The sequence below is a fragment of the Taurulus bubalis genome (genome assembly GCF_910589615.1).
Source record: "Taurulus bubalis genome assembly, chromosome: 11".
Lineage (NCBI taxonomy): Eukaryota > Metazoa > Chordata > Actinopteri > Perciformes > Cottidae > Taurulus > Taurulus bubalis.
In genome coordinates, this window is record NC_136599.1 from 10697273 (window position 1) to 10723296 (window position 26024).

At 44.2% G+C, this 26024-nt stretch overlaps 1 protein-coding gene across 1 annotated transcript in view; it reads right to left on the reverse strand.

Moving 5' to 3' along the window:
* Positions 1–1041: 1041 nt before the first annotated feature.
* The window catches only part of plxna2 (plexin A2), a gene marked incomplete at both ends in the record, with an annotated part of 149469 nt that continues 124486 nt past the window's right edge, over positions 1042–26024 (reverse strand). Inside the window, 10 exons of the mRNA XM_079226716.1 lie at positions 1042–1137; positions 4512–4662; positions 4915–5127; positions 5269–5438; positions 5569–5759; positions 9141–9240; positions 14961–15064; positions 17406–17565; positions 18269–18415; positions 18663–18729. Of these exons, the coding sequence (XP_079082842.1) occupies positions 1042–1137; positions 4512–4662; positions 4915–5127; positions 5269–5438; positions 5569–5759; positions 9141–9240; positions 14961–15064; positions 17406–17565; positions 18269–18415; positions 18663–18729 (1399 nt within the window). The remainder of the gene's footprint in view (positions 1138–4511; positions 4663–4914; positions 5128–5268; positions 5439–5568; positions 5760–9140; positions 9241–14960; positions 15065–17405; positions 17566–18268; positions 18416–18662; positions 18730–26024) is intronic.

Below are 26024 nucleotides of genomic sequence, written 5' to 3' on the forward strand. Positions count from 1 at the left end.
TGACATAACTGCTAAAAAAAAAGAGAGCCTTGGACACCAGATTGATGCTGATTTAAAGTCTTCTCCTAAATACACTATAGACTTCATCTCCGCTACCCTCAGTTTAGGTGCAAGCATGCCGGCTGAACTGTGACCACCACGAGCCGAGTTCCGTTGACTCTTCGATGATGAGCACAAGTTCCATGTTTTCCTGTACACTTGTGATTGGATAAAAAGCAAAGGTTTCTGTCCGAGTCAAGTGAAGCATCAGTCCAAGAGGGGAAGGAGTGAGAGAAGACACGGACCACGGCCCATCTCACTACCGCACGGCGCTGATGTAGTGTTGCACTCTTCAAGTCTTTATACAACAACACTTATGCAATCCTGGGTGGGTTTTTTTCAACTGTAACTGATAATATTCAAATGTACAAGTACAAAAATAAAATCTGAGAAATCTGAATGCCAACTCAGCTGTCCAACATGAGATCTGCTCCTCTGCTTCTTGCCTTTTTTTTTTGTTTCCATTTCACTTTCAAATGTGAGTTTCTGACTGGGAATACATTTGTTCCTCCATTTGCTCTCACGGTCTTGCAGGAATCTTCCTCAGTACGACACAAGCACACACTCATTCACACACACACACACACACACACACACACACACACACACACACACACACACACACACACACACACACACACACACACACACACACACACACACACACACAATTTCCTGTCAAACTGAGAGAAAAAGAAAGAGAAAAAAATACAAGCCATGTTTGTTGCCTTCTCTGCTGATGCCATTGCTAGCTCCATCTGCAGGTCCTCTATCTTAGTCTGTGGGCCCTTAGCTGGTGCCATCATGGAAGGAGGTGAGAGAATGACAAACTAAAGCAGTTGTATGTCTGTCTGGCTTTGGATGCAGAGAGGTCCCAGGTCTGGTTCGTGGTCGTCGCTCCCACGATGAGAGGTAAGTAAGTCGGGACCGTTTTGGGAGGCTCTGTAGAGACAGTGGTCCTGTCTCTCTCTCGTCCTCTTTGTCTTTAAGTTGCGGCCACTCTCAGCTCTCCAGGGACATGGCGGCGATGAGCTGCTCCACCTTGTAGGACAACCTCTGCTTCCTCGCCTGTTCATCCTGCTCCAGGGCTGCTGTGATCTGGAGAGAAGAAAAGACGATGGTCAACTCCCAGCCATAAACTACAATGACCACTTGCTGTTGTTTGCCTCGACCAACAAGTCAAGTTTCAATTTACATCCACGTCTGTCCAAAATGTTATCACTTCATCATGTTATATCTATTAGACAGTTGTTGGACATTGTCATAATCAGCATATGGGTTCTTGAATTATGACCAAAAACATGTTTTTTGAGGTCACAGTGACCTTTGACCAACAACATGCTTGAGTCCAAGTGGACGTTTGTGCCAAATTTGAAGAAATTCACTCGAGGTGTTTCTGAGATATCACGAGAACGAGATGGACGGACTACTCAAAAAACATAATGCGTCCTCTCCGGCAACACCGACAGACAGAGAGATGGACAGCCTGAAAACATAATGCCTCCAGCCGCGGCCGAGCCGACGCATTCAAAATAGACAGTGTGCCTGCATCCTTGTTGGTTATGATGTGTTTATTAAATTAGAGCTGATAACATTTAATACAAAGCTGTGTGTTTCCCTACAGAGTAGAACCTGTTCTTTCATGTTCTCATAGCAAAGTAACATGAAAGAGAAGAAAATAATGACATCACCGCCTTTGTCTTTGATAACATGGAGAATATTTGTATTTTAGCCTTTCCCATTTTATCTTCATAGCCCATTTCTTGTAAATTTGGCATTTGTCAAGTCGGGTTCAAAAGGAATTCAGACAGGCTCTCCACCTCTTCGCTCTCTCATCTAGTGTCTGCCTTGTCAGGATGAATCCAAGTCAGAGTGGCAGCAACACACATGGCAAAGGTCTTTAATATGAACATACAAAAGCAAAAAATACTACAATATGGGCCATGTCATCACCACCTTTGATATCTGTGTTTGAGCTTTTATTTCAACATATGGTTTCTAGTTTGCAGCCGTAGATCAATTTCACATCAAACTACATTCGACTGGAATGCAGTGTTTCACTCAATAATTCATGATTCAAACAAAATTATTAATTGACCCTTCTAATGCAAAGTCATTTAAAATATTCTGAGGTACGACATAAATAATAAATGAATGTGGGAGAAAAACTGTCACCCACAATGTACCATTTATTCATGTTGAAACACTTTCAATTAATCACGGACACTTCTTCTGCTTTTACTCATTTATTTATTCACTCAGAGGCTCAGCAAAGGCGGGGACACATATCATCATGATATATTATTGTTATTGATAAAATGTCTGGTTTGTACAAACATTAAGTCAAGCTAAAAAATACGTTTTGTGCTTTCAAACGTTTTACGAGGCCTGTCGTGTCAAGTGACCTAAATGTCATTTTGGTGTTTTCAGAGGTTTGTTTTTGGTGGCTCGATAGCTCCACCCCCTTATATGCAGTACAAGTTGACTGCTTGTTGTCTGGAAAACATGTCAGCAACATTTTTGTTTCCTTTTTTATTTATTTTTTGCTTCGCATAGCAAACTCATCTGCTTAAGTGCTCTTAAAGGCTGGCAGTGACAGGAAGAGCGGTTCCTCCTCCTCATTGGGCCCGATAGCAATCTATTATTAATCTGTAGCACAGTATGCAGGTGCAGCTCCCAATGCCATCTCCCAAATCCATTTAAGTAGGCTGCAGCTCTGGCCTGGTCAGCCCTTTGTGAAGGGCGGAGTTGGAATGAAGAACCGTTAATGCTAAGTGAGGTTTTTACACACTGCACTCGGGGGGACGGCAGATACTGCAGGATTGATGGGGCACATGTGTGCAGACTGCATGTGTGCAAAATGAGTGTGAGTTTGCATATGTCTCAACGCATGTGTGCATCAGACAGCTACAACTGCAGAGGCAGCAAAAGTAGGTGCATGAGTTTCATGGAGAGCAAAGGGGAAGCTGACTGGATAATAGGTAAAAAGAAATGTAAAGTACAGGAGTACAGGATGGAGAGAGAGAGAGAGAGAGAGAGAGATACTGTGGTCCAACATAAAGGTCAGGCTTCCCAGAGGAGGAGCTGACATTAGAAGCAGAATGTCTCCATAAATGCAATTTCTCCTCCCCTATCTTCCTCCCTCCTTTTTTACGCTTACTGTGATCTGACATCGTGTGTGTGTGTATGTGTTCCCTAGGATTTCGCCATAACAGATAGTGCACTCTAACTCAGCACAGACAAAAGAACAGAGCAGCATGCTGAGAGCTTGTAGACATTTACTGTCTGCTCTGCAGATCAGACACACTGCCTTGTTAAGTGCAGGTCTCTCTAGACCTTTAGGCTTTGGGGAAGTCTACTGAAGAGACACTGAGCTGACCTCACTAACCTTTGCCAGTTATGAATAGTCTGGGATCACCAAGGGCAAGATAAATGTATATTAAAACGTGGGGCAAATTTGCTGCACGTCTTTTGTTCAATTTGCACTGGCAATCTGCCTGTAATTAGCAGCTGATTTTCTAAGGCAGCAGCTCATTACGCAATCAACGCCTGGGACAGCCCTCCAGGTACAATCTGCAAGTGAAGGTGCTAAGTATGTAGTTCAGAGAGAGGAGGGATTTATCTGAGATCACCAAGCTTTGAAAGGAAATTATGCTGCGCAGAAATAATGTTGTAAAAACATTCTTTTATATACATTTATTACAATATACTTGTAAGAATTTATACTATTAATTGAAAAGACGAGAGAGGGAGGAAGAAAATAGAGAAACAGAGATAGCGGAGCAGAAGCTCAAAGCAGAGCAGGTGGAGAATGGAGATGCTGCTGATACGCATGACGTTTCAATAGAATACAGAGCTAAATGTCAAATCAAATTTAATTAGGGAAAAACATTTCCCATCCTCTCTTTGTTTGGTGTAAATATTCACAAGTTATGTTCATTTTTAGCCGCTGCGCTCATGTTCTTTTTCTCCATCAGTTATATGTCTGATTCAGTTGCTTAGTTGTAGTCACTGAGATATTTCACATTTATTTTACCCACCACGACCTTTCTTTTAAACACTGGGGATGGTTTATTCAGTTCAACATTATATACTTTATATTATTTACTGGAAAATATGAATTCCTGTTTGTTTTTGACCAATATCTTTCCTGCATTTTGAATTGTAATTCCTGTTAATTCTGAAGGTTTTGTATCAAGTTACTGGTAAATTCAGTAAAAGCATTCATTTACATTGAGTTAATTTGTCCTTTAATTTGTAATTTTGTCAAGCCTGATGTGGCCTTACACGTAAAGGGATGATCCCGTTCACTTCCACACAGTGGAACACTTGTATTGGCTTGGGACTGAACAAGTTGGATTGATGCATCCCCCATCGCAAATAGCCCAAAATGTAGTGATTCTTCCAGAATGCGTAAAAAAAGAATTGTGCTTTTGTGTGCAAGTACATGCATGTGTGTAAGTATCACTCACCTCCTCACTGTACTTGCTGATGTAAGAGTAGATCTCATTGAGCGCGCTGATCATGTTAAACTCTGTGGAGTGGAGTCTGGCCTGTTCTGCCAAATAGGCGTTCATGTCCTGGTCACTGATGGCTGGCAGCCGGTTGATGTCAGCGTAGTACCTGAGGACGCAGACAAGGGGCAGCACTTGGCATCACTCGCTGCCACTCACTGAGTCAATGTGAAATTATTTATACAGCCATAATATCACTTTTCCGTCCAGTAATAGACGCTGACAAAAGGCTTTTACATAATCTGATTGGGAAGTGTGGGCATGAAGAAAGAGAATTATGAATCAATCCCCCAGAATATCCCAGATTTTATTGTAAGAGGATACAGAAAAGATGTGATAGAGGGATGTATAAAGCTCGTACCTTTCTACCCAGCTTTTGTAATTAGGGATATCTTTAGCGTAGAGTAGCTTATTAGATGGAGAGTCTTTGCCCAGGCGGTGCTCCGAAGTGGAGCAAGAATCCATGAAGGTCTGAGCTACGACAGACAGGCAGGCGTCCGTGATGCTGCTCTTATGAATGTCAAACACGAACTGCGGGTTCTTGATCACGTTCACCCAGAAACGCAATGGAAGGCTGGAAGATGGAGACAAAGAGAATACGTAAGAGTGAAGTTACCTCACTTGGTGAGCTTAACAAGGATTGATTCCCCATACGCCACGGCATGACGACATACTGCATGTGAAATTACTTTTGACAAAAAAAAAAGGCTCTCACCAGTTGCTTTTCCACGTGTGACGTACGTCTGTGTCATGAATGCCATGTTTGTCTGCCTGCTCATCCAGGAAGTCAAACATGTATTTGATGGCGAGGGGAAGAGTGCTCCCTCGGTGAACTGTACTGAACAACGTCTCAAATAGGTCGTCGACAAATTTTTGTAAAGTACCCTGGGAAGAGGAGAGTACACAGAGATGAGCAATTTGTGGGCAGCAGGAGACGGCACTAAAGCAGCCAGAATGCGGTAATGTCACGAATAACCTACGGTAGCTGAACATGTGCTAATGTAGAATATCTTACCTTGGTCGCTAGCAGCCTGGTTAGATAAATCTCAGAGACCATCTTGCTACCGCGGTCTCCTTCCTTCTGGTCTCCGTGTTCGTGGTTCTTCACCAAGTGCCACACCTTCACACCACTTTCTAGATCAGGGGTTATCATGGGGGCACGTGAGCGGAGGCTGTCGGGGCTGCCCGTGTAGCGAAATGAAGAGTCTGTCCAGGGAAAAAGAAAAAAACAGAGACAGAATTGTCAGTAATCCCAAATAACACAGCCGCTCTCTCATTTCCATCTCTACTTTGTAACTCATTACAAAGCCGACTTTTCTGTGTTTCCACCTCTGCTCTAAAATGTCTTTACACACCGGGGGAGTGATGAATAAATGACACAGACATGTGGAATCCATGGCTGTGAATATTTTTGCATCAAACGTATGCATACTGGATGCGATGCAAATTTGCAACCGTTGCAACACTTTTTCAACAAAATGTTTTAATGGATTTGCACAGGCAGATAACAAACTACCAGGATCCTATTGACAGAGCAGAGTCTGGCAGTCTGTCTGAGGTAATTTTTTGTCAAGCTACTGTAAGCAATTTGATTTATATTTTGAAAGCCAAGTGCTCTGGGTGAATTTGAGTTCCCTCTGGTAAACAGTGACTGTATATGTCTAGGGCTTTTACTGTGAAAGGTAGGCGCAAACAGAGTGCATCTGGTACTTTGTCAAGTTTGCTGCTTTGGGTCGGGCTAGGGAGCAATAGGGACAGTGTACCTATTGAATATTAAAAAAAAAAAATGACATCAGTGTTTCCTCGTGTAACATTCATATTCTGTGCAAAAGTACTCAACAGTTTGAAACAACATACTGACGTGTTATGAAGAAAAAAATGTCCATAGTGTGAAAAACACTGAAGTTGCGCTGTAAAGGAAATTGCTGTGGTGGATAATTTCACAGAACAGCAAAGTGATGAATGGGAGGGGAAGTTGTGGCACCTGCCAATGCATTGATAGTGGAATTCTTGGAACTGGAAATCCAGATGACACACATTTATCTTTATTCTGTGTACAGTGTTCAGCCAGAGGTATTTACAAAATGCCACATATTTATTCTTTGATTCCTTCTTTTTCACTTTCCAAACTCATTTATCTCTTCCTTCCCCTCTTTGTATAACCCATGCCTCACTGACAGAGACACGGTTGTGTCTGGCTCTTCTTAAAGGCACTCATAATTGGCTCTTCACTGCCACATTGTACCAACGCCATGTTCGTATGTGATTAGAGTGTGATGTCCTCGTCACACTCTAATCAATGCATCAAAAGATCCCTAATTCGTTAAGAAGTGAAACCACCCTCCTTCCTGCAGACAGTACATCGTCCTCGTCTCTGCTCTTGTGTTCCAGCCTCCTCCCTCCTCGCTCTTCACTCCATCTGAATGATGCTGGTTTCAGTTCCCCTAATTAGCCGACATCTACTACTGACAGCAGGCTCTCTAGAGATTCAGGATCTGAGGATCTCAATGAGAATCTGACCTGGCTTCAAAGGCCAAGCTGAACAACAAAGCTTTTTGCTGCAGATACAGCCACTTCCACCTTTCAAATAATACCAACCTGCGCCTCTGCAGAGGTCACTGGGGACCAGGGCCTGAGTTAGGAGGGCGGAATATATGTGCTTGTGTGCAGGGTGGATTTGAGGTCCCAAATCCCATCTTAATCCAGCCACTGGTTTTTACTGCTATTTCCTCATCCCATCCATCCTTCCGGCACCCTCGGCCTTCTCTCCCAACTCTCAGTAGGGGAGTATGTTCTGGCGGATTTTAAGGCTGGAGGAGGGGAGGTAGGACGGGGGCTGTAAATTGAGTCAAGATGCTAAGTGTTGAACGTGAAATTGGTATGAATCCATCAGCAGGTGTCGAGGTGCAGCTGTGCCTGCTGTGCCAACCCATGATTGATGAGGGACGGGCAGGCGTCAGCAGAGCCTCTGCTTTCTATGCCGCGCACGTCCAACTCCAGTGATTGAGCACTCGCACACACAAAGTAAAACATTAAGAGAAGAATGCAAGCGAGTGCAGCCACCAGCCGCAGCAGCTCATTGCAATTTCATGATAGATTAAAAAATCCCTTGTGACTAAGGCCGCGGTTACACTTGTCTTTTCAATGCGACTTTTGTGACCGGATGCATCAGATCGGAACTCAGCTGTGTGTCCACACTGGCACCTCAATACGACCTGCCTGACCGGGTAGTGATCGGATAAACCCATTAAATTTCCTATAAATTCCTCACAATAAAAGTCCCCCTTCATTAACTCTACTTATTCTTCCTCCCTGGAGTATTTGCAGACTTGTTTTTATTCTAGAATAGCCGCTAATAAACTCTGCTTATTTGGTGATAGATACACTTCATTTCCTATAAATTCTTCACAATAAAAGCCCCCCACCCATTATTTCTACATCTTACAAGCATCTTACACTTAAAAGTCTGCCGTTATTTTGTTATTTAAGAGTTTATATTTCCCTCCAGAGGTGAGGAACTCCCGTGTGGGGGATGAGATGACAAAAGCTGCATTGAAATGGCGAGTGCAACCACGGCCTAAGATATTTAAGAAATGTTGATGTAGGTGCAGAACTCCAGAAGCAGAGGGCCAATGAAGACATGATAATAAAATAACAACGTGAAGCAGATAAGGGTTCCTCCCTCTTGTTACATTGGTAGTTATACTTCTTTACATTACTTTGGTCCTTACATACTGTAATCTTGAACTTCAGGTCATCATAGAGAATCTTCATCCCATATTATTTTAAAACACATCCACTGAAGGACACACAACGTATCCACAGGTATCCTAAACAAGACGTGCAAGTCCTTGAAAGCATTTGCACTGCTTCTGTGTGAGGCAGTTTAAGGGCAGTTTTCACTTTCTATCTCCAATCCTGCTAATTGGCCATGCTCACTCATCTTTTTTTGTTTCTGTGAAGTATCATTCACACAGAATAATTAGCAATCACAAGTTGCCTCGTGCTGCTGTGTGTGTCTGGCATGGGGCCACATTTTTCACTCTGCAGCACAAAACTTCAAACGGGTGCAAGTGTGCAGGCAGCTACTGTAGTGGCCCACTGTGTCCTGCATGGAATACATCAACATTATAATAATATCGCGGCTTTAAAATCAAACAATGGCTATATCTCTCCCCTCTGCTTCTATGCTCTCTCTCTCTATTTCTCTCTCTCTCTCTCTCTCTCTCTCTATTCTCTCCATCACTGTACCAGCCAACTGAGTTTGGCCCCGAACTGCAAAGCCAACTGCAGCACACACAGTTGGAGAGAGAAAGGGGCTGCAAAAAAAAAAAACAAGCCCCTCTGCAGCAGAAAGAAACGCTGTTCCAAACAGAGATTACCATGGCTTCGGGGAAAGTGGATTTGGCTTTGTTCATATCTGAAACAACTGATATAAAAATAGTTTGATTCGCCTGTGAGGCAACAAGAGCAACAGGATTACATTTGCATTGGAATTAACTGTTGATTACATTTAGCATTTTTGCAATTCATGTATTCAAGGTCACAACAAGGGTATGAAAAGAGCAAGCTGGTCTCCTGACTCACCGTATCTGCTGATCGAGGTGCGGGATATGCTGGCTGAGGAAGGGATGTTGTATGATGAGGTCTGTTTGGGCACCAAAGCCACAACGCAGCGGTCTGACACCTGTGTGAAGAGAGACGTATACCATGAACCTGCTGGTATCATAATGGTGGTTTTCAAATTTGAATTCGAACAGAGTATGGGCATTAATTCTGAAAGATGTCATAGTAAAGGATAGATTACATGAAGGAATGTAAGGCCCTTAGTGAATAATCCCATAAACAGAACACATCCCAAACCCCTTTGCAACCCATCCCTTCCTGTCATATCTGTGTTCCCTGCTGTTCTCTACCACAACCCTGTGGCTTTCTTAGTGCTGTGGCTGCATGATGGCTGTACTCAACATGACTGTCATTGTCATCCCCTTCACAAACATCAGAGACATGATGTAAGCTTTGGAACAGGGATAAGACGCTAAGAGGGAGTGAAAGAGAGCGTGAGAGAGAGAGAGAGAGAGAAAGAGCGAAAAAGGAAAGAGAGACTGTCAGAAAGAGAGAGAGAGACAAAGACTGGAATGCTGAATGTCACATCTCGTGTACACTTTGCACCCTGAAAGAAAATGGGGTGCGCAGGTATAATAATAGCATTAGAGCAGCACGGAGTCAGAGTCAAAGAGAAAGACAAAAAGCAGTCGCTGTGTAAAAGATGGTGTGTCATGAACAATAGACAGACACTGGGGGTTCATCCGCCCCCTGTGGTTTATATTTACAAAGGGCTCTTGGCCCTGTGTGATGTCACTTTAGATCAACTGAGAAAAACGGGCAAAAACGACATTCAAATGGACGGTTTTTAAAACTGTTTTCGAGATGCTTCATCAGTCTTACATTGTAGTTAATTATTCATTAGATGGCAGATTAGCTATAATACATTTTTTTAAATAAACCACTGTTTGTGCGCCACCAAAACCCTGTTTTCTAAAAATGTAAAACATAGCAAACAAAACTTGTGGTTCTTTTCTGAAAGCCAAAACAACAAACAGCTTGTTGGCTGGCATTTACAGCCCACCCCGAGGACGGATTTCTGCTTCAGACTTACTGAAGAAAACAAAACTGATGAGCCGCCAGTGAAGAAATAAACAAAAGGCAAATGCCAGACATGTATTCTTTTCATTTGCTTGAGAGGGAAGGGGCTCATTCCCCTCGCTTGTTGGAGAATAAACTCATGGATGTTGGGATGGGCATTTGCAGAGTCCCCCCTTTGCTCTCTAATCCCGCCCCTCATCCTCCCTCAATCCGGCCCTCACCCCTTTCATCCCCCACTCTTCCCAAAGTAATCTCGGCTGCGCTATTAGTTGGAGTTGCCATCTGGCCGCTACTGTCCTCGCAGGAGAGACACTTGAAACTGGAAATGAAATCTGGAGGAATCCTCTTAAACGATGCAACTCTGGCTCCCCGGCTTCTTGGAGGGAAATGAAAAATGGTCTTTCTGAGACCACAACCGGCATCTTTGACCCTTCTATCTCTCACCTCACCTCCTTCTCATTCGTCTCCACTTTCCTAAAGCTCATTTTTAAAGTATCTCCATATAGGCTCCTTTAGACTAATGATGCACGGACAAACTCTGATACACCAACAGTTTCACCTACTATTCATGCGATACATTTTCTCAGGGCAGCATGAAATAGCTTCTATTCCCCCTTCCATTTATGCCCCCCTCCATCTCTTTCTCTCTGCTTTTCCTTTTCAAGGCTGACAGAGAGGATACAGCAGAGATGGGTCCTTGTGATAGAGTAAATGATTGAAGGCGTGCAGATTCGCCCTTCAGGGATAATCCAGTGTGGGGCTGATAGTGGGCAGGTGTGATAAGGGCTGTGGGCCCTGCCTGTGATAAGACCTTCCATTAGACAGTGCAGAGCCGACCAGACAGCAGAGTGTGGTCAGCCTCTATCATTCTTTTCTCAGCCCTCTCCACACAAACCACAGCCCTGGTCCTAGCCTGTTCCACCTCGGTGTCCCATCTCAGCTGGACTCGTGCCCAGAGGTCACGATGCTTATCACACCTGTCTGCTCTGCCCAGTAGCTTGGAAACACACAACCTGTGTATATGTATCCAATTTGAGATTTTTGAGATTATGTGTGAATTTAACTCTTGCATAGGGGAATCTTCCCAAAAGTTAAATGCCAATCTGCCGGCCATTTAATTGAATTTGAGTTTTAATCAATAAAATGTGTTTTACAAATACTACGGTTGTTGCTATTGGAGATATGACTTAGGCAACAGGTCAGGATTAATCAAATATGTTTCTCCTTTTCATTGGGGAAACACTATTCTTCAAATATTTCCTCAATAAAAACCTTCATATAGATTCCCGCAGGAATGAGTCCCGAAACACGGAAATGAGAGAATGTTTATGCAATCCAATTCCCTCGCCTCGAAGTCAATGTGTTTTTTCACTGGGTTTTGGGTTAGATTCCTGACGTAAGGTATGTGGGTAACACAGTCTTCAGAGGTTTTAACATTTTGTAACATAAAATACATCAGAAGAATGAAGTTTGAAGCTTTTATGCGTCTTTAAAAAAGACGGTTGCTAAAACTAGACTGTGGTGTATTTTGTTTATAGCCACGTGTCTCAGAAATACATCACCAGTTGCCTAAAATGTATATGCAGATTGACAATGGGGTCCAGTGGGCAAAGACAGGCAGCCAGAGAATTGGATTTATGAACAGATATCAATGTAGTAGTATCCGTTGTGTCTGGGGCTGTTCAGAATAGCCCAAAAATGCCCTAAGTGATGTCTGCAAGGTTGGTAACAGTATCCAGCTGGCAGGCTCTCCTGGTGTGGTCATCAGTGTCTGCTCTCCCTGTTCCTTCACCGCAGAGAAGAGGACAGACAGAGGTCACCAGGCGGCAGGGGATAAAAGTTTTGACTTTTTGACGCAGTCTCAGCCAAAGTGAAAGAGGGAGCAGTCTTCCCTGAACTGTCACTTATTTGCAAATTAGGAATAATATTCCAGTCAAAACTCACACACTGCCCATGTGTCCCTGCAAATGGATGTGGCAAGTAAATATTAATATGCCGCTAAAGCCACAGTCCACCTGCCATGAATCAACACTTTGTCAAACGTCATCAATGTAATTACTCCCACTCTGCCCGCTGAATAGGATGCAGGCCCACTGGCAATTTGAATCATCATGGAAAACCTAAACAGTCTGTCAACTTCACTTCATTATAGCGTCCCGTTTACGAGGATGGTTAATGCTGCCCTGTGAGATGTTTGACTCGTGCGGCTGTAGCGTCGCCGCTTACTGGCCGGATGCTGTCCAGCTGGAGCAAGGTTTGCACAAACGTATCTCAGGATGACAGAGACGGGGGAGGTGGAGAAGAAAGAAGGTGTGATGAAACACTTTCCTTTGACGATTGACGGGGGTGGAAGATTAAACAACAAAAAGATCCAAATCAGCAATCAGCCAAAAAACTGTCCAATCTCATGAATCTTTTATCTCAACTCCCGTGTTTGTCTGTGTATAAGCATGTGCAGGGCGGGCATGTGCTGCATGTGTATGTGTGTGTGTGTGTGCACATGCACTGTGTGCATATCTGAGTGTGCTTCTATCTTTCCCTATCTTTATCTATGCACAAAGACTGTAAAAAATACAGAAATAGAACAGTCCTCTGACTGGGAACGCCACGGCGTTGAATAAAGATTGAATAAAGATTCTGAACTCATTTTAAATGTGTGCATTCATGTTTTTAATTTTGGTGTAACAGGGAGCTGGGAAGGTGCACATTTCCATATCCAGGTTATGTAAACCATTATTTCCCATGTGGCAGGGTAAATACCCGATGGGATTTCTTTTGGGAGGCTGTGAGTCCTATGAATTGTAATGTCTCTGGTCTCTGTGTCTATTCTATGGGAGAATTAGCAAGGTGATGCTCGGTCTCTATTTCAGTACATTGCAACACGTCCTCTTTACCTCTTCCCATTCCCTTTTCTTCAAGCTTTTCCCTCACTCTAGGGCTTAATGAGCTGTGCTCTCTTGTGATAGGCAGCCAGATGTGCTTGCGCAACTGCCAATGCTTGTGTGTGACGCAAACATAAACCAGCTCACACATCGCTGGCCATTGCCAGCTCATCAAAACAGTAACGATGCACAAGTGTCTCTGTTGTCCCATCCGATTCTCATCTCTCCTACCACCAACTGTCCTATTCCTCAGTGCTCCCGCCCTTCTTCTATCTTTCCCACGTCGCTCCGCCGGCATCTCCTCTGAAGTTGCACAGTGTCGGGCCTTATGTTCTGCACAAGGAACCTCAGATGCCTGATCAATAGGAGTCCTTAGATCTGCTATTGAGCGAACGAATAAGCGAAGCAGCAACACGCGTGTTACCGTGTTCCCCGTAGCATCTCCCTTGGCTAACGATGGCAGACAGACTGCGATGCAAAGGATTGCAAAAAAACAACAACGACAACAGAGAAGCCCATTATGGTGTGGAGGTGGAACATATTGCACTATTGGACTAAAGCACTGCAGAGACCAGAGAATAGGTGCTCAGAACAAGAGAGGGAGAGAGGAGGAAATTAGTGCAAAAGGAATGCAGTGGGCGAGAAGGAAAACATGTTAAGTGGGTCAGGACAAATGTAAACAGAAAGTGGAGACAATGAAAGTGAGGACAGAAAGGAGAGCGACAAGGGAGGGAAGACAAAGGGGAAAGAAGCTGCATGGTGCCAAGTCCTTGGTGAAGGACACTATGACGTGTCCCTTCTTCTAATGACTCCTACAGCTGTTACATTATTCCGTTTACTCTGCTGGGGCAGGAGTTCAGAGTGACCCCCAGTGTGAGAGCTTGAGCCTCACCAGACCTCGTCCCTATGTTCTTCTCCTATATGGATCTACATACCTTGGCCCCACAGCACCAGGTATCCAGCCCCCGCCCTTCCTGCCACAGCTGCATCGCAGACCCCGCCTCTGCTCTTGACCAGGTAGCCCAGAACCGAGCCTCATGCAGTCTTTAAGCAGATGGTCCCCCTTGGTTGACTAATGAGAGTTGGCTGAGCATGTGCTGCGAAAGATTCATGACCTGCTGAAAAGGCTGGCTGCTCATTCTGCGGTGCCTGTTCCTTTTTTTTTTTATTCCTTTTTATTTCTCGTTATTATCTCACTCTGGCTTCCTCTAACTGCCTGCTGCTCTCCCTTTTTTTCGTTTAGAACCTCAGCAGCCATAAATTGTCCTGAAAAATGCAGAACTAAAAGTTGTTCCCCCTCTTTAGCCTTCCACTTTGCTCTCCGTTAAACAGGGGGGAACAGGTGAGCCCACGGGCCCCGAAAATTGCGCGGTGTGAATCGAGGTTCTACATGTGAAGAGACAGAAGCAGGCAGTCACAGCGGGTCTAATTGTTGCCAGCGTAGGAGTCAACGGGGCAGAGAGAGAAAGAGAGAGAGAGCGAGAAAGAGAGAGAGAGAGAGAGAGAGAGAGAGAGAGAGAGAGAGAGAGAGAGAGAGAGAGAGAGAGAGAGAGATGCCGTCCTCCTGACTGGAGCAGCTTCCTCTCTCCAGGGAGGAGGGAGGAGTATCGGCTGAGATGCTGAGAGTTCATCTCTCCTGCCACCTGTACAGTAATTGTCCTCTACTCTGTCACTTGGATTACACCAAGCAAGGGCATGCAAATGAGGAGCAGAAAATTGGCTGCCTAAAAGTCTAGAGCGGGGAAGCATATCAAAGTTTTGCAGGGTATGTGGGGAAATTTCCATAATCAAAGTTACAGCAGAAATTGAACTGAAATGAACTTGAAGTTTGAGAGTTAATTAAGGTAAATATCGTAGTAAAGCCTTTGTGTATATTTACCTGATAGTGCATCAGAGTGTTGAGTCTCTTCCAGTCATTTTCTATCTTGGTGGTGATGTCTTCATCCTGCAACACCACACGAGCCATTCGCCCCTGGCGCCACTCTGAGGACACAAAACACAATCTAGATTATACACGGCTGCTTTTGCAAAGTACGTGTCATAGTGCGCCACAACGAATGCTATTTGTGTTGTTTTTTTTCCAGTGGAGAGGTCCGGGGGGTCACGTTTTAAACATGTACAACTTGAAACCACCTTGTGTTCAAGACGCGCACATCTGCTTTGAATGAACATGTGGGTAATGCCGTGGCGTGTGCTGTGTTCAATGCCTTCAAAACCAGTTACCTTGCAAGGCAATCGTGGAGTGTGCTAAAATAAACCTACGTTCTCACATCACACAAAACAAACTCTTTAAACACTTCTCTTTCAAACCTCGTTCACCTTTCAGTCGGTGGAACGTCAGCCTACATGAGTCCCAAAGAGAGCTCTCTTCACACATTACCCAGATGAGTCAATATCAGCAGCCGGCGTTCTTGTATACGGCTCCCGACAAGCGTACTTCTCTCACAGACTTGGATTGACACGCATCTTAATTAAACATTACACAAAAACGATTTCAAGATGTATATGCAGGCAGCCTGCATGCCTTAATTGGTACTTGTGTCGTGGAAATGGCGCGCTATTAGCATATGCCACAGCCGGCCCGTCAGGGTCAGAAAGAAGAGAAGAGTGGAGCAGGCAAGAAAGGATGAAAACGCTATCTATGAGAAAATCAGCTCCTTTGAAAAGGAGAAAATTGGAAGCAGGGGGAAACAGGTGGAGGCTATAAGCAGCACAGGTGGAGGGCAGTGGCTCAGCGGAAGTTCAGTCACGAAGACTCTCCTTCCACTCCTTTTTATTCATACTTTCTCAGTCGCTCGCTCCCTGTGTCTACTCTACCAGCTGATTTTAGGCACAAACCTTAAACAAAATGTCTCCTCTCTGCTGCTGTCAGTTGTCATTGCAGCACAATCAGATGCAACCCTCCTCCACCCCGGTCACCTCCAGCCGGCATCACAGTCATGCTCCTCATTCATCATCGGATTGCAGCTCCCTTCATCATCACCATCACCACCAGCGTCTCAACTTCAGGGGGATTATGCCTTCTCTGACCTCAGCATCACTACCCCTCTATTATACTACTCCAGGATGGAGCCCAATCGCTAAAGACTTTGCCCTATTCATTTCTTATGCATGTGTAATACATTATTGTTCATTCTATTCTGGAGTCTCGTCTGATTGAAATGATAATAAGGGTGTTGACGGGGAAGTGGACAGGCAGTGTGGCTCTCATGCTGGGAGTGATCATTGATTTTCTCCTCCGTTGACTGGGTTTTATTACTTTGTGCCTCTGCCAGGCGACCACATGACATCTCTGCCTGGCACAACATCCTCCCGAAACCGTCTTAACTAGGGAGGCACCAATGCTGATATGAGAATGAGTCTGGCTCAAATATCTGTATCGGGTATCTGTGACAATGGGGCCGATCTATTCAATTAAATTCTATGTTTATATATTATATACTGGAATTGTAATTATTTTAATAATAGATAACAATTAAATACATTTAAATATATGTATGTATTTGTTGCATTTTACTTTGCAACGTAAAGCATGTTTAAGTCCAGCCTGATGTTACCTTACACATTCGAGAATAATCCCGATAATTTCCACACAGTGAGGCATACAGCCTATTAATAATTGGATCGATACTCGGTATCATCCAAAGTAAAGTAATAAGACTGAAAAGATTCGATTGGTGCATCCCCTGTCTAAACTACACATACATACAAGTAGTATGCATCAGGGCATCCCATGTATGGACACAGCGCCATATTGTGGAGTGATGGACGGCGTGCTGATTTGCCACAAAGCGCAGGGGGTCTTTTGTTTTTAGCACCCATGTGAAGTGAGAGAAACTGCGAGGGACAGGGAAATGAGAGGCAAGGTACGGACAGGCGAGGATGGAAGTGGCAGACTGCGTGGGAGTGGAGCCCGGCGTGAGTCTGGCGAGCCCGTCTGTCAGCTCTCACCTGGGTCAGTCGGACTGCTGCGTCACGGATGCAATAGCACACAAACATCCAGAGACGCACATTTCTCTATCTCAAGCTACTGTGTCTTATTGGCACTGCCAGGCAGCGGGAGCCGCCAGACGGAGGGATGCAGCGCACACTGTCAGTCAGCTTGATAGAAGGCCTGGCAGCAGCAGCACAGGCTGGCTGGCTGGATGTCTGGGCTGCTGGAACACAGCTTTTATCACACTAATGCACTGATAATCTGTACACATGGCTAGGTTTTCTTCCACTGATACATTAATCTGTGGGTGTGAGGGACTTTAAACCTGCCAACTGCATCTGTGAATTGTGCATGTGTGTGTGTGTGGTTGCATGTGTGTGTGTTTCATACCAAGGTCCATGTCGACGGCACGTGGCCGCTGAGAATAGGGCATGTTCTTGTAAACCGCGTCCAGTATCTTCTCCTTCACTTGGGTGATGGTGTCACAGTTCAGCACCTTGACCGGAATCTCTGGACTGTTCTCATTGTCGGGGTTCACACAGTTCAGGGTCTGGTTTGTACAGATGGGTAGAAGGGGAGAGAGAAAAAGACAGAAAAATCACAGAAGGAAATGAGGAAGCACAGGAAGAGGTATTCTGTTACTGTCCTGACATGGGTCCAGCTTGAGGCTTCACCCTCATTAGAGTCTTCTTGCAGCATGGCAGGAGCTTTGAGAAACCATTTCCGCTCTCACTGGCATCCCAAAATCTAATTTCACACCTTCGGCGGGACACCAATTTCCAGCTCTGCCAGGGTATTAGCACGTAATGAGCTAAATTCCCAGTCAGAGCAATCAGAGCATTGTCATGTCACATGCTGGCTGCGTGAGTGGGTTTTGTGTGTGTGTGTGTGTGTGTGTGTGTGTGTGTGTGTGTGTGTGCATGTGTGTGTACAGATGGCTGTTTGGTGTGTTCCAATCTCCACAGCCACCTACCCTGATGTTGGACCAACACTGGAGCCTGTGGGATCATTAGTTTATTTTCTTCTCATCCAGCGAGGAACAAAATCCTAACACAGCAGAACAAGCTATGCTATCTTGAAAATGATTTGTGGTCAAAAATTTAAGTGGGAAAAAAGTGTGTGCTTTTGGGTACATGTGTGTATTTCACAGTACATCTTTTGGTTCTACCTGTGTGTGTGTGTGTGTGTGTGTGTGTGTGTGTGTGTGTGTGTGTGTGTGTGGGGGTGTGTGAGCCTTGTGGACTGTGACGTACCAAGGTTTTGTACTCGATCTGCTGCCGGATGAGCTTGTCTTCACTAAGGGAGTAGCGGGCCTCTCCAGTGATGGCGTCGATGGGCCCCTTTTCCATCTGCTGCTTGATGGCGCAGTACAGCATGAACAGAGGCTCACCAGCACACTCCTGTGAACACACACACACACACAGACAGACACACACAACCCACAGATTCACACATGAGAGAACAGCACAGCATAAACACACACAAAAATCCCTAGACCGAAAACACCTACCACGAAAACATGTAAATATCTAATCATGTCCAATCACACTTTTGATTTAGGATATTAATAAGATACACAGGGTAGCTTTATATTTGTACGTGTGATCACATACAAACACACAATGTGTTGCTGCTTGGTGTACCGACCTTGAGGAACTTGTGGAGGAGGAAGGCGAACCAGTTTGTAAGCATCTTCTCTGCAACCGACTCCGTTCTGAAATCACAATTTCGATTTGTTTTAAATGGGAAAAACAGAATTGAACTCTATTCTTTCTCTTGATATTCCAAAGCCTTTAGATAATACTAGAGATGCATAATTCATGAGGATATGCACAAGACTCCAGGGAGGTTATCTTGGCATCCTGGGCGGGTGCATCCTGGCGTTCGGTTTTGCATGTGTGCTGCCTGCAACTCTGTGGTCACAGTGAGTGAGCAGAGCGGAGGCGAGCAGAGAGAGGGCATCTCTGTGTGTGTGCGTGGACATGTTAAAAAGAGTGTGTGATTGAGTACGCTTGGATGTGAGCGGATGTGTTGTGTGTGTGTGTGTGTGTGTGTGTGTGTGCGTGTGTGTGTGTATTCACGTGTGGTTGAACACAGCGGGACATCAGCAGCTGCGACAAGCCTCAGCTGTTGAGAGAGACGAGTGCTGTCACAGCCAGGTAACGCCTGATCACAGCCAAAACGATCTCCTCTCTTCCCCTCTCATGTCCCTCTCATCCACCTCCCCTACCTCGTCTCCCTTCCCAGTCAATCACACATGGAGCTACAGCTTGCTGCTGGGCTTGATTGGGCATGAAAACACACAAGTGTGCAATGACCTCTCGACTGTTTCTACCACAGAGCACATGAGAGGACTGTGTGTAGCTCTTTTTTTTGTAGCTCATATCTTTCTCTGAATGCCAGACAAACATCCCCCCCATCCTCCTCTGCCTCATTAGCAGCATCATGGAACACGAGAGAAACAGAGGTTGAATTTAAAAAGAAAAGGCAGAACACCAAACAGCCAGGTGGGAATGGTTAATGAGCATGAAGCACAGATGAAAGGGTTAGTTCTGTGCAGCTTGCGTGGACAAGCACATGAGGTGAATAGCAACAACAAGCTCATCTTGTAAAAACGCTTCTGCGCTGCTCTTTTGTGTTGTTTGCTTGACACCAATAACAAAAACTGCTTTGGATTGGAAATGGATTTACCAGTCCGCTTTTGGTCCACACACACCATTATATCCGTCAATACTTCTGCCAGCTCTGAAAAGGATGCTACCAGGGACGAGGAAAACGAGGAATCATTTCAGTACATCATTTTCGGACCATTATTATTGCTACAGGCAATGTCTCAAAAAGCATAAGCACAAACATTTAATTATTCCGTCAATGTTTGCCCTGTAAAATCATAGTCTGTAAATCTCATATTCAGAACACAGAACATTGTTTTATCCATGAGCTTATCAGTACATGGCATCCGACATTAGTAAACAACCAGTTCCCGACCAGGCATTCTAACAGAATGACTGGTAGGTGATTCGCACTCATCCGCAATATCATACTGCTTTTGCAGGCGGTGAAAATGGAATCAATAAATTCCAGCAACATTGTGCGTTGGCCCGTCCACATGTTCTCCAAGTAGTTTTTACAGAGTGCAAAAAACGCTGAGAAAACCCAGATTTTTAAAAAGCAAACCTGATATTAAACATGCTGTATGTCGAAGCAGCTACAGCAACTACAAAGTCACCCAAAAGGAGCTAATGCACGAGAGCTGCAAGGGGAGAAAGAGGGTGGCGTATGGGTCACTATTATTTATAATGCAGGACAGTGAAGATATATCCATTTCATACGAGAGGATCTATCGATGCACATTCACCCGGCGAAGGCTCAGCTATACAGTTTAACAATAGGCAGACAGAAAAAAAACAGCCTTAGTGCCCCACTTCCTACGCCAATGTCTACACACACTAATCAAAAGATAAGATGCCCTGATAAAGTGCCACATACATGACTTCACTTCCATTTGCAAGAGTGTGACAGCATGTGTCACCTGGCTGCAACCAATCCCTCCAGTTGTCCACGTGTTGCCAATTTAAAATGTCAATGCATTGAAATTTGTTTTTTTTTAACTGACCTTCTAAATCACTGTGATTACTCTGGTGTATATGATAAAGGGGCCTTACAGCGCAATGCGCTGAACTGGGGATTAGCAGGAAATGAAGCAGCCAGGTATTAAGGTAGGCTGGAAGGCTTTCGTCTCCTCTGAGCTAAATAGTGCGAGGGATGATTATACCTATTCAGGCTCTGAATGGACCTAGGGAGAAATTATGACTATTATGGAGATAATTGCGTGAATTCGTGTTCGAGGGCTATAAGCAAGAGTCTGGAACCGAAACAGAAGTCCCTGCAGGATAGTCTGAGTCAGGGGAGGTTACAACAGTGACGATTTTAGTCAGTGAGACAAGAGAAAGTGTCAGTCATTCTTCCCGTCTCATTAAATTGAGATAGAGTGAGACTTCTTCTTCAAACTCTCTCTCTCCCTATCTCTCGCTTTCGCTTGTGATTACAGAACTCTCCTACATTAGCAGGACAGTGGAGCAGAGGTTATATTTTGTTTTGAATGACAACATGATGTTGTCTCCCATGCCAGGAGGCTATTCCTCTGAGAATGTGACTGCTGGCCGGTCTACTGGCAGCTCGTCGAGAAGATGGAGAGCTGGGTGACAGTCTATTTGAAGTGTGATGTGCCAGCGGGGAGGGGAGAAAGATGTAGATTAGTTCCCTCAGTTACAGCTTGAGGAGGAGAGAGTAAACATTGCTGAGGAGCTGCAAAAGAAGTGCATGCTCGTGTGTGTGTGTGTGTGTGTGTGTGTGTGTGTGTGTGTGTGTGTGTGTGTGTGTGTGTGTGATGGGTCGGCATCCTCTTTGATGGGCACACACATGGTCTGTGCTTTTTCCTTCTTTGTCATTCTGACATATACTAACACACAGGTGGGAGTATACATGGATAGTTAAAGATATACACATATATAATTCACAGACTGCACCTTGACAATGCAGCACAACACAAAAATATATAGATATATGTTGTGGATCTTTTTTGTGTGGACAATACCTCAAATCCCTCTGTAATTGCCCTCCTTTTACAATAATTCACCTGTCTTCCATGCTTACCATGCGCCCCTCCCAGCTTGTATGAGACTTGAGTGCGTTAGAAGTTAATGGAACCTATTAAGCATTTTAATAAGCTCAGCAAGTCCCGAAGAAAGAAGTTGAATGAAGCCTTTTTTGTGGGGGCTGTGCTGACTCTCCTTAATATCTCTCCTTTTGAATGTCGGAGGGGGAGACGCACTTTGTTCTCCGCCTTCTCCTTTGCTTCGTGTCCTCCTCCTCATCCGCCTCCACTTCCTTCTATCTATTAATTGAGTTTCATTAATGAACATCAGGATTTTATTATCCCACATAGTGTTTAAGAGGGGCTTCCCCCCCCTCCCATTTCTGGTCTCCTAATGGCATCTCGGCTTTATTAGCAGGCAGTGGAATGTCTTTCAATGAAACTAATGCTAAACACAATACTCCCTCTCTTAATAACGCTGTACTCCATTGCTCTGCATGGGTGGAAATCTCATTAGAAAAATGCTGAGGAGAAAAATAATACAAGATTGAAAAGTCTCAAGGTGATAGAGGCAATGTTCTGTGATTCCATTAAAAGAGCATTATAAAGAAGAGGAGGAAACTGTGTAAAGAGAGTGGTTTTGGCTGAACTTGAATGTAGAAGATGGCGAGAATAGAGTTTGATAAAGAAGTGGCTTGCTATTAAAGAATGTTCTGGCGTGGTCATCATGCACCAGAAGAGTTTCAATAATAATGGCCAGGACAGAGAGGCTGTGAAATGACAACAGACATAAGGACGGGTGGGATGAGCGATGGAGAGGTAGGGCACCGAGAGAAAACGAGCGCAAGAACGTATTTCACCAATGTAGCGAAATACAATCAAACACCAAGAGGTGCAGCATCAGTTCCACTTAGCGCTCTGGAGATTTTGAGGGAATCAAACACATTGTCAAAGCTTAGATGTTGCTTTCAAAAAGCTTTTAGGAGAATGCGAGTGTCTACCAGCTAAAAACGTATCCCTATAAAGACAAAGCTAGTGGCAGGCAACACAAATCTTTAAATACAAAAGAGACTAGAGTTTCTTTTGAGAAACACGCCTCAGAAGAGCACGAGTGCACCCTTCAAACAAACTTAACTGACTGGGGATATTATATCTCCGCTGCAAAAAGGCGAGATACTATACATGCCAGAATTTGTTTTCACTGGGCTGGTCAGATGGATGGTGAAATGGGATCTGGCATTTAAGGAGGAGCCTAATAAGAAAACGAGTCTGTGCCACAGACCAACTTCAACATAGCGCATTACAGACTCCTCTGGCATTCAAACACATCAAGCCGACCGTCATACTCAGCCAATGACATGAGCCAATGTCTGCTGCATTTATTGTAGCCTCAGTAACTACTTCCACCCCGCTTAATATGCCAAGAGGCTTTTCACATGCATCCATTTTCCTTCAATTATATACGGTCGGCGATCTGTTAATTTCTCAAAAGGGGGACAGACCCGTTTTTGTTTCCTTCAGCTCTGGCAGCCACCTTGCAGAGGGAAAGCGGCGCAGCTGCTACTATTACTACTATTACCGCTAAAGAAAACTTGGACAAATGTCAGTTAGATAAATTATCAATGAGTCAGACTGAACAACCCCTCTGCCCCTGCACTCTGTCTGCCACTGGGTTAACAAGGGGGATGCATTTTGGTCAATTTGCTAACAAGGTGGATGGTACCCACGCTCATAGCATCTACTCATGAAATGCACTTCAGCTCATTCGACTTCTTTCAGGAGAGGGACACACATTCAAATTAATGGGAATTTCATGAAGCCTGTGAAACGCATATATATGATCTACTGGAAGCACATTAGGTGCTACTAGGTCAAGTCTACTGTCAGAAAATGTAGCTGATCTTGTCGGAGAAGAGGGATGTTATTTTAACTAGCCATTTTATTCAATCCACCTTTAGCCCTGCAAACTAGCAGAGAGAGCCATATTCCTCATTACTTTTTTATTAAAAATCGGAAATGATTATAGCCATATCTATAGTGAGGACTCTATAATAGGCTAAGATTGTAGCAACTGCAGACTGCTATAAGTCAATTAAATATCATCATTCCCAATAAAGTGTAGTGAGTACATCTTCTAACTGTAAACAATACTATCAGGAGATAACCGTGTGGGAGGAATACAGATAATGGGCATGTTGGAGGCATACAGAGATAGTGAGAGGCATGCAGAGACACCGTGTTAATGCTAATCAGAGGACAAGTTTACATGCAGCATCTTCAACGTGCTGGCCAAGAAACTTGGAAAACACTCTGCGGACAGCATTCAGAACCTCCATTCAATTAAAAATAATTATTTTGTTCATTACTTGTTGAACTGCAATTGGTTCTAATATACACCTCCACTGCTCTGGCTCTTCCACATTCTCAACTCTTCTCCTCATGTTTTGCTCTCGCTCCCCTCTTGTCCTCTGCTTTCCATTGGAGCTGTGGCTGGTGATGGCATAGTACTCCATCTTCTCACCGCGCTGAATGGAGCTAAATAATTAAGGGCGTCTTGCTTTGCTGGAGCAACCACATCGTACCACAGTGCTGCTGTGCCATAGCTTCCCTCTGGACCGTGAGCACATACAGTACCTACAATCTGTTCTACACATATACATTATACAGCACATATACTCCAAACACTACTTCCTGTAAAGGTTTCAAGATATATTCTTTATATCTTACTAACATGTATTGCCTGTGTAGCCAACAACAGATATTCAGTTGCTTGTTCCTCTGTGCCATAGAAATCCATCGTTTACCCAAAATCACATATTATATATTATTATTTGGAGTCGACATCCAGATTCACCTCCTTGCTGCTGTAAATAATATTTTTGAGGTATATTTACATCTTTACAAATTTACAAACAAATGGGTTTGGGGCCACAGACATAACATATTGCAAGTTGCATCATTCAATAAACAACCTTTTGGATGTAAACTACACGATACATTATATATCACTTAGGAATCATGTGGATAACATGCTAACACACCATGACAGATAGAACTATTTTTGCATCTTTGTCTGTAATACTTGAGAGATTATGGTTTCCTCCTAAAAGGTCTGCACGCTAGCTTGTGGACATAGTCCCCTCTAGAGAGAAGCATTCAATGACAGCTCAGCAGAAGAAAAAAAAGCAAAGTTCTTTGCTACAACTCAAACATGTCTTGGGAAGCAATTTCAACCCACTCTAATATACATGAGAACAGGAAGCGGGTTGGGCGACCTGAAGGTTTTTCCTGTATGTCGGTGCTCTCCTATAGCCATGTGACGTCGGCCCAGCAGGGACTGAAAGGTTACTAATAATTCATTTACGATAAAGCAGAGCTCAGAAGCCTCTCTCCATGTCTTGTGCAAACACAATTACTGCTTTAAGACGTACTCAATTTGGCTGTGATCGTAGACACCTGTGTGTGTGTGTGTGTGTGTGTGTGTGTGTATGTGTGTGTGTGTGTGTGTTCACAGGAGTGTGCTGGGGAGCACGCTAGCTTGACCGTCGGCTTTTCTCAAAAAAAGGCGATGAGTGCTACAATAACACCAAAGAGCCATGTCAAATCGATAATCCCTTAAATTCTTCAGAAAAAAAGGAGAGTGAAATGTAAAATCTATAGGACATTTAGCCTCAAGGCTGCGACGACAGGATCCGAGGACTACGTACCACTGTGTTCCTAATGAGAGAGGATAGGGAAAACCTGCTGTCATGTGAAATAACAGCTTAATCCAGGTCCATTTGATGCTGCTTCGCTTTCGTCCACTTCTGTCTTTTCAACCTCATTCTCTATTTGCTTCAGTGCGTTGTCTTTTCCACCGAGCAATTATTTACTCTGACTATTAATATAAAAATAAATAAAAAATAGAGACACGAAGGGAACATTAACATGAGAACGAAGGTGTTGTTTGAAGGTACAGCGGCTGCCTGCTCTCTTTGTCTGTGCTTATTAGTCATGCAGATATAATCAAAATCATGTCCAGAGCAGTCAAGCTTTAAGAGAGACTGTTCACAGAACTGTGCTTCAAACATTCTGCACCTTTTGAGTGGACTATAGTCAGTCCTTTAACCTGTTCTCTGACTACAGAGCCACCAAAGCAGCTGAGGACACTTGGACAAAGACTTGGCAGGTGTTTAAAGTTTCAGCACATCACCCTGAATCCCCCGGAAAACAATGTACACTGGAGACAAAGATAGGAAAAAATGAAGAAAGTTACGTCGAATCGTTTCTGAATGTTTTATAAGGACCCCGAGCCTGGAGGATAAGTGAGACTGACATTGGCATTGGGAAAGAGCAGGGAAGGGACAGAACGCGAGAGAGGATACGGAATTATGCAGAGAATCGAGATGTTTCTCCTGATGCGAAGAGTGCTC